At 31.9% G+C, this 13,048-nt stretch overlaps 1 protein-coding gene across 8 annotated transcripts in view; it reads right to left on the reverse strand.

The window, feature by feature from the left end:
• The window catches only part of LOC132735798 (diacylglycerol kinase delta-like), an 88,315-nt gene that overhangs the window by 66,138 nt on the left and 9,129 nt on the right, over positions 1 to 13,048 (reverse strand). For 3 of the 8 annotated variants that reach the window (XM_060722794.1, XM_060722795.1, XM_060722793.1), the window contains exons 3-4: positions 12,055 to 12,117; positions 10,899 to 10,979 (exon numbers count right to left, since the gene is read on the reverse strand). In XM_060722794.1, the coding sequence (XP_060578777.1) occupies positions 10,899 to 10,979; positions 12,055 to 12,117 (144 nt within the window). The other 5 variants (XM_060722800.1, XM_060722796.1, XM_060722799.1 and 2 more) reach the window with 5 other exon arrangements.

Genomic DNA, 13,048 nt, shown 5'->3' on the forward strand with positions numbered 1-13,048 from the left:
CCCCCCCCCCCCCCCCCCCCCCGGAAGTTTGCCCTCTTTTTGCAGTGGCGTCATTGGAAGGGGCGGACATTTACCCCCCCCCCCCCACCCCTCCCTGTTTTAAAAAAAATATTTTATTGTTTTGAACTGTTTGCTAACATAATTCATCGCCTATTGTCAAAATTTCATTGTGCTTAAATACACAAAAACTCTCGCGCAAATTTGTGAAAGTCAAAATAGCACCCATAAATAAATAAAACTAAAATGTTACCATTCGCATACAAAAAATCTATACACGAGATTCCACAACGGCAAAAAAGGGGGAAAGAAAGTCGGGGGTTGGGCAACTGTCCGGGGGCAAATGTCCTAGAATCTGCATTGTCTTGTACGAAATACTATCAACATAATTATTTATTCTTTAACATACCTTCTATTACAGATCTATTCACTTGATTATTGACAAATTGCACATTTAGCTTTTTTGATTTTTTATTTTAAAGGGGAAAGCAAATTTAAATGCAAAATATATATTGTAAGAACGTTGATAAAAACTTACCTGAATATGCGTTGTGTTAAAAATAATATTTGAGTATTTCAAATGCTTCGAATCAGCCATTGCTCAATGCAATATAGTTTTAACGGTGTGTAAGTTGGATATCGGCCTCGTACATCGATCTTTCTGTTTAGGAAAGACCTGGTCACGAATTTCATGAAACACCTCGAGCGCTACGCGCTCTCGGTGTCACATGAAATTCGTGACCAGGTCTTTCCTAAACAGAAAGACCTCGTACTCGGTCGATATCCTATACATAAATCACATTTCCCCAAACATAGTGTTCAATATACAAAACTACCAAAATACTGTACCAGAAAAAGAGAACTATTTCTCGATTTTTGATGTTAGTTTATGAAACTTTAGATAAATGAAATCTATTTGTTTGTCTGATTTTCTATCAGACTGACATAATTTTAGTCTAGATTTTCATGATTTCAGGGAACAGGAAATCTCAATGTTTCACTTAATACTACTTTCTAGAATTATTGGGCTAGAATGTTAGGTATTTTAGGCTGTATGGGTAAGAACTTCTAACCAGTGACCTACTGTAAGTGACCTACTTGAAACTACATGACAAAAGGGGTTTTCATAGCCAGGTGGTTAAGATCATTCACTAAGACTCACTTGCCCCCTGCCACTGAGGGTTTGAAGCCTCCCATGTCAGTCTATTCAGTTAGTTTAAGTATGGTCAAAAGTTCAAATCTAACTGTCAGCTCATGCTTGAAATAATGCAATAATAGGGGATTATGAGTTATTCCTTCACCAGTTAACCTGATATATATATAGCACCCTTACAATGTAACAATATTGATGTTACATAATCATACAACACATTAAAATTCCATGATGAAGTTTCAACCAAAAGTCAACTTATAAAGTACAGGATACTGGTAGATGGTTTTAAGTCCCATTGAACCCATTGACAATTGAGAGTCTCTTAATTCTGTTTATATACTGCAAAATCATTATTATTTGTGGGAAATTAACTGTCAATTGTTTTTTGCGAATAAGTCAATCCATGAATTTAAGATCCAACAAAATTTCAATTTGTCTGCTGTAAGATTATTTGCATTACACTATTTAAAAATTTTTACCCTTTGGAGAAATAATCATTCAACAAATTTAAGAACACATGGAAATGTTTTTGTGACAAAATCACAAAATTTCATGCCCACGAAATTAAGTGAATTGACACAGTAATGTGTCAGTAGAACTTGAAATGAGAATAAAACCCAACTTCAACTAGCTAACATGCTAAAGGAATCATAATTTTAAAGCAAACAAGAGCCCCTCAGTTCCTCATGGCATTCAAACACCTGATGTATATAAAAAGCAGTATGATTTAAAATGGCATTACCAATTCATATAAATCACTTTGCAAAATGTTCAGAACTTGATACTTTACAAGGTTGTGTCACTAAACACCTAAAAGCTAATTACTTCTGGTTTTACATACAGTGTTTTGTACAGGTCCCCTTTTTTACAAAAAGTCCTGAAGAGTTTTTAAAATTAGTTAGCTAAAAAATCTGTCTACAAAAAGAACAGACAGTTCTCATAAGACTTCTTAATTTTTGTTTTATAAAGAAGTTGACTATTCTATAATACACATTCATGGATATTATTATTATAGATTATACAAATATTTGTCCAAGAACTAGATCTACCTAGTTTCCAGACATTTTTTCCTGCCAATAGTCAAGCATGATAGATATAATCACCTTGTCAGAATAAATTTGTATAATAAAATATAGTGGAGGTAGGTACCAGCCTTTCGAACCAGGAATCATTAAGGTCAACCCTTTATGTGTTCAAAACTTTTTTTTCACACTGCTTAATGTCTACCAGAGGAAACTAAAATATGTCAGTAAATAATTTATGTCTAACATTTGATTTCACGATATCAGAATTTTATCAGTGTGTTTTTATAATATGACACACTCATTTTGTATGTAAATTGTCAATGTTAAAGGCCCATTTTGCTCTAGAAATATTTTATTTTTTATTTTTCACAAATATTTTTTCAGTGACTGCTGCTAAAGATTCAAAAATGTTACTCATTGACCAATTATCTAAACCATATTTTGTTTTTGTTCCTTTTTGACAATTAATTTTAGAAATACAGATTTAGTGTGTTTGTATTTTGTATGGAAGTCAAAATACTACTTTGTTTACATTTTGCTACTTTTATGACAAATAAATTCACATTTAGCACAACTTTCTTCAATGCAAAACATGTTATAAGCTATAAAACGTTTGCCCTTTCTTAGAAGAAGAACAAAAATTCCTTTCTGAGGTATATTATGCCTTTAAAAAAAAATACAACAAAAAAACAGCCAATCTCAAATAATGACAGAATAAAACCCGCAAGAAATTTCTTCTCCCAAAATTAAGAAGTGGGCCACCAAAATACAATATTCAGTAACAAATCACTTCCTATTCTCCGACAAAAACTTAATCAGACATTCTTTTTCCTATATTCCTATATTTCCTCCAATACTAAATAGAACTAGAGTTCTAAATAATGCATATCAATAGAGGTTATCCGCTGACTTGATCTCAATTTCTATTTCAAAGCCGGAGCTTTTAGAAAATCCGAATTATGGAAATACCTCGCGTTAGCCACACGGTTGGTTATAGAAAATGTGACAGGAAACGGCACTGCTGTAAGATACAAAACTATTCATACTGTCTTATAAATTTATCAGATGACTTTCTTTAAGTTTTTTTTTCACATGTATAAAGTCTGTATAAATTTTATTATAACAATATTAAATAACAGTAGAAGTTGTAAGCCACTTTTATCTGCGATAAATTAAAAACCATTGACTTGAACCTATCATTTAGGCTACACTACCCTGTCACTTTCATGCTGTAATTCCCAAAAATCCTTAAAGTATAGGTCATATTCCAAAACTTCTGAAGAAACAAAAAAAAATTCTCAAAGGAAAGATCAATGTTAAATATTTTCACTTATCTAAGAAACTATAATGTAAATTAAATCTATAATATGCAATCTTCTACATTCTGATCATTCAAAGATAACCAATATCAAAAACAATCTAGTATCATTAAATGCTAAGAAGTTATTATCAGCCCACATAATTACATTCTACCATTATGATTTACAAGGCTTTTGCAACTTTAACCAGTAACCTATATAGCCTAGGTACCAACAATGATTAGCCTTGTCTACCAGTATAGTGCCAACCAGGCCAGCCTGCACATCCTTGCAGTCTGACCAGGCTTTACACTGTTGGTAGCTCAAATTTTTTATCATCATATAAAAATCGACTCTTTTAAAGTGGATTGGTCTACAATGGGCACATTTTCCAGAAGTTTTTCAAAAGTTGATAAATACTATAAAAAATCATATCATTTTTGGATATTCTTACAAATATTCCTTGAGAAAATAAGTATTTGTATGAAATTTTAGAGATAATTTAGTATGAAAGATTTTAATATGCTATATAAATAAGTATTTTATTTGGAATCAAAGTTATTAATCTGCCATAATATGTAATATAGGTATGAAAAAATAGGGTTTGGGGATCTAATTTTAATATGTTATTTCAACATTTGTGAAACAAGCAAAAGCATGGATCAGACATCACCGGAGTTTGGTCATTTCGAAACCACATGTTGGTTTGTCATGTATAATCTTACATGATTTATTTCAACTGATAGAAATAAATCACATAATCATTATTGTAACACAGATCTTCACTATAAACCAATTCACTTTAAAATTCAAAAATTTAAAATATAAACTATTTCAAATTCAAAGCAGTGCAAATCCATAAGAAAACTTCAGTAGGTACTGGGTTTAAACCTGACAATTTATGACTTGTAAAGCTGCACGTATAGACCCAAGTCTGCCTGCACTTCCTTATATTGATATTTTGGTCTGACTTCGCAAAACCTTATAAGCTGCTTTTTTAACATTTTAGTTTTTCATCTGATACAGTATGTCACTGTATATAAACCGGTACACTGATAATTATAAACAGGTATGCTGAAGTCACCTTAAACTCAAACTTGAAATCCAGCAGTTTTAAAATCATCCTCCACTCCTGTATAAATTGAAATCTTAATATTTTCGTGTTCACATATTTTTCAATAAAATAACTCAAAAACTTTACACTTCAATCATAATAATAACTGTTTTCATATGTCATACACATAGCAGCAGTATGTGCCATGATCATGCAAAAAAAAAAGCAACAGAAAAAAACACCTCAACAAAAAACAGATAAAATAAAGCATTTTCAATCTTACCTATAATATTTAACCTGTAAAATATATTTCAAGAAATCCATTCCATTATGAGAAGCCTACACTATCATAACTATGAAACATCAAAAAACCAAGATAGAGAGAAAAATACATACATGTACAACAAAAGCGGAAAGGATAAAACAAAAAAATGCGAGTAATTCCCAGCAAGTGTTAAAAGTTAAAAGTTACAATATATTCTCTACTGACATGGAAGCCAAATTATTCCTCTTATCACATAGGCTTCTGCCAAAATACAGTATTATCAATCAGTCATGATTTTCCCCCCAAGATGTATCTTCTTTTACCTACAACTTAACTGCTCTGCCAGTTCTCTAGGTGATTGTATGATATGGGAAAACTATAAACTTTTATCCAATGTTCTATACACATGAAATATATATGTATATATGTATTTATATATCCTGTAGGAGTTTCATTCTTGATGGAAATTCCAAAAAAAAAAATATATGGTAAAACTTGTAACAGTTAAACTTGAGCCAAAAATGCTTTGAAGTCGTTACTTTGTATAAGGAAAAAAAACAACTCTTATTAATTAGTTAGGAGAAGAAAAATCTTAATTAGTGGAAATCTAATAGAAAACTTATTAAATGCCAACTTTCTGTTAGGAAAGTAAGGTTTAAATAATTTCTTATCATTAAGTTTGGTTGGTTCAAGTCAACACATTTTGGATGACGGTCAATCTTCCTGGATGACTTACCAATAATTACAAATTTCACTGCAAGTGACCAACTGGAACCCTTCAAACACCTACACACAGATTTTTTACTGCCATAGTTACTTTATCTCAGTACCAGTAATCAAGCTTATCAGGGTTAACTCTTTACCTTCTAGAACCAAATTCAACCTTTATTATTGCCACCACTGCAGAGCTAGGCCAGACTATATATCCATACAGTCTTCCCAAGAACTACCCTATGGGCTGGCTTTACTTTAAATTTTCATGATGATATCCACAAATAAACAGTTCTTAAAACTTAAGTTTATCAAGTCCCTTTTATCATATTTAGCAGGTTATGGTTTAAGTATAATAATAACTAAAACACTAGGTCTTTGACCATGTGAACTCCTTGATGATTATTCTGTCAGTTAGATTTATTATACAGGTATATGCTATACACTAACAGGTGTTTCGGGAAATCAGGTAAATTCTGGCATGTCTCAATAATTCACATGCATTAAGAGTATCATAATTCTGATAGTAAAGTGCACAGATGAAAAGAAAAATAGGGCACAGTGGAACTTTGATACAAAATCTAAAACATTAACCTTCACAATGTTAAATGTTTCATGATGAAGTTGAACTTGGACTGCTTTGTTTTGGAGGAGTTCATTAAATCAATTTACTAGTTTCGAGGACTTCAGCTAAATACTTGAAAAGCTTAATGGTAATGAAGCAAAGATTTGAAACCTGACTAAGGTAAAGTCTATAATTACTGCTTCCATATGGTGACTTTGACAGCTTTACTGTGAATGATGGCCTCAGATGCCCTTCTTTTGCATAAGTTCAGGCACAAACAGCCATCTGAGTAGATAATCACCAATGTTCTCTGAGATTGTTCATAAAAGAATAATAAGTCCATCAGTAGTCAAACCTGAAGCATTGAGGGGCAAGCAGCTTAAAGTCAACAACATGAACAACTCAGCCACTGATGCCCCAGAACAAAAGGGGATTATTATAATCAGCCTTCATCACCATTACGATATCTATAAGATAAATTATTTTAGGATAATTCTTAAAATAAATGTTCACCATATTACGATTATATGAGATGATTTTATTAAACCTTGCCACGCTGAAATTGTAAAATTATTGACTTATTGACTTATTACATATGGAACAATTAATTCATGCTATTACAGAGACACATTTTGAATTTCCGCATAAAGCTAAACTTATACCAACCATAGTTCAGTGAAGTCATGCAAAACTGCTCTGAGCCTAACTAATGGTCCTTTTACAAATTAAATGATGATCAAAGAATGAAACAATTTCCTCATTTATACTGTAATTCAAATTATTTCCTGATATTACAGTTGTCTGTGAGCATTGACAGGTTATTCAACTTTCTACTGTAAGAATTAAGGAAAATGTATAAGACTTTTTGTCATTACAGTTAAAATTTCTGCCAAGTAGTTTCAATTTCCTTCATTTGGATGCTTTATATATGCTGATGTGAGCTATAATCAAGGCATCAATGGCTCATTTTTGTTTTGGTCAAAAATTATGTCGGGACTCCACTGAGGTTTTTTGACATTACTTGACTGGAAATATTTTCCCAAGATTTGTGTATCAATTGATGTAGATCTGGACCAATAACTTTTCAGGTCTTTCCTTCACCTCCATATTTTCAGTATAATCATTTTGACTGTGCAAAAAGACCCAAATTACACTCAAATCTGGCTAAGAATCTGGCTAAGAATCTGGCTAAGAATCAGACAAAAACTGATTTTCAATTTAATTCTGAGTATATTTCTTTGTTATCCTTTACAGATTTTTCCATTCTTTAAGTGCTTCACTTAATATATCTAAGAATTTCAAATCTTAAGTTTTTAAGCCTTTGCACTTCAGTGGAGTTCCTTTAAAAGTTTAGGCAGCTAAGCTTGCCCCCTAAAACTTGTGAAAGAGGACAAAACAACCTTGCAGAATAAACACAGAAAACAGAATAAAATTCAGTAGCAATTAAATCAGTACAGTTGCAGGTTAGAGCATGTTGAAAGGAAGATTTCATCTTCAAATGATACCACCAATTACCAGGAAATTTTCCGCCAACAATTACAAGAGTTTGATGTTTCTATCAAAGCTACCATCATTATCACTGCTACATTCCAGCTATACTGTAGACAATTTTGTTTCTGCATGTAAAAAAAGTAGTCCTAGCTCTCAAGATTTCAAAATAATACAGGTAACCAAAACATTTTTGACACAAAAGAACCATTTAAATTCCTGTAGGCATTTATTAGCAACATGTATAGCTTGCCTTTTTATGGTTATAAGGTATCTGCCATTCAAACCAGAGATTGTGGGGGTTCGATCCCTTCTGGGGTCAATGACACAAGTACAAATAGGACTTGAATATGGTTAAAACAAGCTGTAGCTTGCTGTACATTACTAATTTAAATCTTCCAAGATTACCTACATAAGGAAAGCAAATAACAATTCAAGGGAATTTGAATTCATTTTCCTTAGAACCTAATGATAGGCTGTCTTAACAGAAAGAAAAATACCTTCAAATAAATACACCAAGTGTTTAACAAGGGAGCTAACTCTAAGTGTTCTTACTATATCATTCACCATTGTCTCCCTTTGCCTAGTCAATTTAATAAACTAAAGAATGATATCAATACTTTTTTGGAAATTAAAACAAGACACCAAAAATAAATAGCTTTTGAAAAATGAAAGTAAAAGCTTTTTGGCCCATAATAGGCCTTTAACTTATTTACAACTCTTAACTAAATATAGTTCCATGTATAGAGAGTTATGAGGAATCTATCACTGATTATGACGGTCAACAGTTTACAAAGACCTTCTTCTATTGATTGATTATAATTGTCAACAAAATTCTTGGAATAAAAGTTTATTCAAACAATTTTGAAACAAGTTGGATGAAATATCTTTAAATCATTAAAACTTTCCCAAGCTGTGGAATATGATTTTAACTTGTTTTATCTTGATTATAAAACCTGTTGCCACTTTTACCACAACTAACAGACTACTATTTCAGTCTGCGCTATTAGCAGTTGTCCTATTGTCTAAGACAACCATTTTTTTTGGCCCGGACAACGAATTTTTAAAAGTTTACTTTGCCCAATGGACAAGTAAAAATTTGCAGAAAGTATTCATCAAAATGTCAACAAATAGTAATAAAATGCAAGATATCAAATACAATTAGTTTGCTTACATTTATGACTGTTTTTGCAGATTTGATCAATAATTCCTTGGATATGCTCTGATGAAAATATTCGGACAACCAGTTTTTACTTCGGACAACCAGATTTTCTTGAATTGGTTGCCCGAATGAAAACAATTTTTAAACCCTAATTTCACAGACTGCCATTTCCACATGATTACTGAATCAGCATTGAGAGACAAATGAACATTTAACAGACTCATTTTCTGAGATCATTTGTTGTCACAAAGAAATTTTGCATTGCCCAAAGATTGAATCAGTGACCAATGGTTTAAAAATCTGCTGATGCTTTTTCTAATAAGCTAAACACGAGAAAAATAGAGTGTAACCTGGGTGATCGAGAATATTTTTTACATTTGTAAATGTACTGGTTCCAATGTTTGAACATTTATTTACTCATCAGGAAGTTAATCAATATCAATAAAGTAAACAAATGGTTAACTCATTTCTGCACAAACTTATCCAATGTTCAAGAACATCAACTCTTTCACAATCACAGAGCAACAGGTATTCATTGTTTACCTCCCTTTAATCATATTTTTTTCTTTAAAACCTAACTGTACACATTTTAAGTAATTCTACTACGTTCTTTATTATTATCATCATCTAATTTTATAGGCCAGTAAAAAGCTTAACAAGGTATAGCAATAGTAGGTCATGTATTAAAGTGAATTAGTCTATATAATAATAGATGGTCAGTAAAACCATAAATAATTATGTTGATAGTATTTAGTATCATAGGTGAGAATAAACCACAAAATAATTATAATTATATAGATGCTGTTGGTGAGTGTAAGATACAGTCATGATTCGACATTGACAGATAATAAATTGTTCTAGACCAAAATATTATTATTCATCACATAGATTTTTATACAAAATCACCCAAACTTCTCTCTCGACATTTCATTATCCTGCAATTGAAATATTAAAAAGAGTATCCAAATGATACATGATATTTCTATTATTTTACCTATTTTTGAAAGTCTCATGGAAAAATGTGTCAACTGTCGACCAGTTCAATCTATTACTAATACTACATTTCAAAATTTAATCCCCCCCCCCCCTGAACACAATCTTGTCATAAGTCAAGTTTAAAGTCACATCTAGCTCAATAAATGAATATTTTTCTATACTTTAAAGTTTCATTTCTCCTGGCCTCAAGGTTTTAAAACTTTTTTTCTGAGTTCTGTCTCAAATCTCAGGATTTTCATTGGCCAGTGTACATTGTGTGACAGTTTCTGACCAATCAATGACTGGAGATTTGAGTTTGAGCTTGGACGAGGAGCCAAAATATTTCAAACTTGAGAAAGATGTACTTTAATTTTAAGAAAAGTAAACAAAAATCAAAGATTTAAGAATTAATTTTACATGTTATGTGCAATATATTTGACAGTATTTACCACCATATTTCTACTGCTTTACTAACACAGTCAGGGCTATCTTTGCATATTTTGACCTGTTTTTTGGTAATTAACATTGGTTGTAAGTGCTGTTTGCAATGTGTTAATTATTTTCTTTGTTCACTTCTCAAAATTTTACTTTTTAATATATTTTCAAAATTTTCATGAAAATTAGCAGGATTTGGGATCTGGAGGCGTGCTGCTTTAAGGAAGAGGAAACATATATGTTTTATAATGTTTTAATGATGGATTTCAAACATATCAGATGCTAACATTGCATCACCAGATGTAAGTACCACTGAATGTTACTCATTTTGTAAACAAAAGCAAAGTAGTATTTTCCCTAACACACAAAAATACTGAATCGCTTTAACTTAAACTAATTTCCAAAAAGCATAAGAAGCAAAGATGTGTAATGTGTTCCTTTTTTGTAAATGGGCCTTTATAGGCCTATTACTCCCATTAGGATTGAACCAGGAGAAGATGATAGGAGAGGTTGTGTGCTAGACTATGTTTATTTTGGGATCATAGTGAGGGCTGCAGGTGAGAAATATGGCCGCGTTGGTGATAAAGGAAAAAAATCTGCGTGTATATTGAGGGCTTCGTGCAAAAGGGATGTAGTTACAACCATTTCGTAACCAAGCAATATGTGTTTAGCCATCCCAGTGCAGGATAAAGATTGGAAATTTTGGGATGGGGATGTGTTGGTGGGGGTCGGGGATGTGGGGGGGTTTAGGGTGGTGAAGTAATCTTTACCTGAAAACTGTGATTGATGTTCTTTGTACTACATTCTGCTACACTCAAATCTGTCAACTCTATCTCATCGAATATTGATGACTGTAATATACATATAGAATATATTTATTGCAAACATTCAAGACATTCAGCGACTAGATGTGCTATAAATAAACATATAAGTCTGTATAAATCAATCAGCACAGGGAACACTAAATTCATTATCAGTACCACGATGTGATAATTAAATTTTGTTTCCAAATGAGGCAGTATCAAGTACATTGTAGCAATGCGTTGTTTTGTTCAGGTTTTTTTGTTTTGTTTTTTTAACATATCAATAAAGAATAAATCAAAGTAAAAATTGGAAGTTGCATAAACAAAATATATACATGAAAATTCAACAAATTTTACTCATTTGGACTTGTCCATTCTTTCACTCTGGACAAAATCATTCACCACTCTTACAGGGGAACAAAATCTAAATATACACATGACGGTACAGTAAAACCCTGCATCATAACATACAGACCTTGATCAGACAACACGGATAAACAAACTGATTTTGGTCTACAATGGTCACATGATGAGATTCAGTGGCTGCCAACAGGCTTGAATTTACATATTAGTACTGTAAGCAATTAAGATATATACCAACTCATGTAATATAATGATTTTCCAATGCATCAAGTACAGAGGGCGGGATAGTCTATATTATATCTATGTCATCTGACTTTATACAACTGGCTGCACAAATTCATTATTTGATTATGAAATCCTCCAAACACAAAAATGGACAGTTCTGAACTCAATGCTGGGGACAAGTCCATTATGGAAATTTAGCCAAGTGCTTGCAAAATTTGTTTGCCAGTGTATGCCGTTGTCAACTTTATTGGACATTTTGTCAACATTTCACTTTGTTAATTTTCATTTAGTATTATATTGTACTGAATTGGGATGGTCAAACAACACTAAAAGTTAATCAATTTTCATCTGGCGTATATTTATCATGTACTTTGTCTGATCTATATTTTTCTCAATAATCATTACTATTTATATGATGAACATTATGCTTTTTAAATATTACTGTTACAGTAATATTTTACAACTGACATATTTATGTTTTATTTTCAAGTGGGGAAAACCAATATAATTATATAACCAATTCTGACAGAATTACCTTTGTATCTTTTGCATAGTACAGTTTTCTTCCTTTTAATTTGAAAAACCGTCTTTTCCATCTCTGAAAAGAAAGTGTACATGTAAAATTTCAGAAGAGTTTATAAAAATTCTCTACATCAAATAATTTTTTTTAACTATCCTACAGCTGTTTCAAAAGACCACCTGTTTATAACAGCCATATTTCATTTGCAAAAACTGATTTTTGTGAAATAAATTATTTTCTATCAATATAAAAATTTCCATGTCATAAATAATATATTTCCCTTAAACTGTGCTGAACCATTAAAAAAGAAATGAGAACTTCGGCAAGATATAAATACATGGGTAACATCTATTTTGACAATATATAATCTATCAAGTGCCTGTTTTACTTCGCCTTAAACTGGCCTACTTGCTTTTTTTAAATATTTTTTTATCTTTCTAATTTGCAATGTAAGCAATGGTTATTCTGACTACCCTCAATGACCCCTCCCTCATCCCCATCAAATGCTCTACAACCACAAAAAAAATCAAATACAACCATGAAAAATCAATCTCGAATTTTCAAATATGCAAGCCCTGAATGTCACCAAGAAAAATTACACACACCCTCAATAATTAATGATTTTACGTAGTGACAAATCCATTAAAACAATATGCCTGCGAGGAACCTACAGTAAAAACAGACAATGCCGCTATCCTGGGACAAGCATTATGCTGACTATTGATAAAAAGATCTGAGAATTTCAATGCTCCCACTGCTAGCCAGAAACCAATCTATAGATTGCCATTTGAGAGGACTGTATCAAATATTGATGAGCCCGTATCCATCTATAGCTAGCTCCATGAGAGACTATCATCTGGACAGTTCCCTGTGTGCTCTCTCTCTCTATATATATAGTACATGTGTTTGTATTTTATCAATTAATAATGGATTAAAACAATAAATGGAACTCTTACTACATATCACTTTAGTACATGTACAATACATCATTTCAAGGCTGCTGTATCAC

This window comes from Ruditapes philippinarum, unplaced genomic scaffold (assembly GCF_026571515.1).
Source record: "Ruditapes philippinarum isolate M1 unplaced genomic scaffold, ASM2657151v2 ctg2796_1_1_1_1, whole genome shotgun sequence".
NCBI classification, from domain to species: Eukaryota; Metazoa; Mollusca; class Bivalvia; order Venerida; family Veneridae; genus Ruditapes; species Ruditapes philippinarum.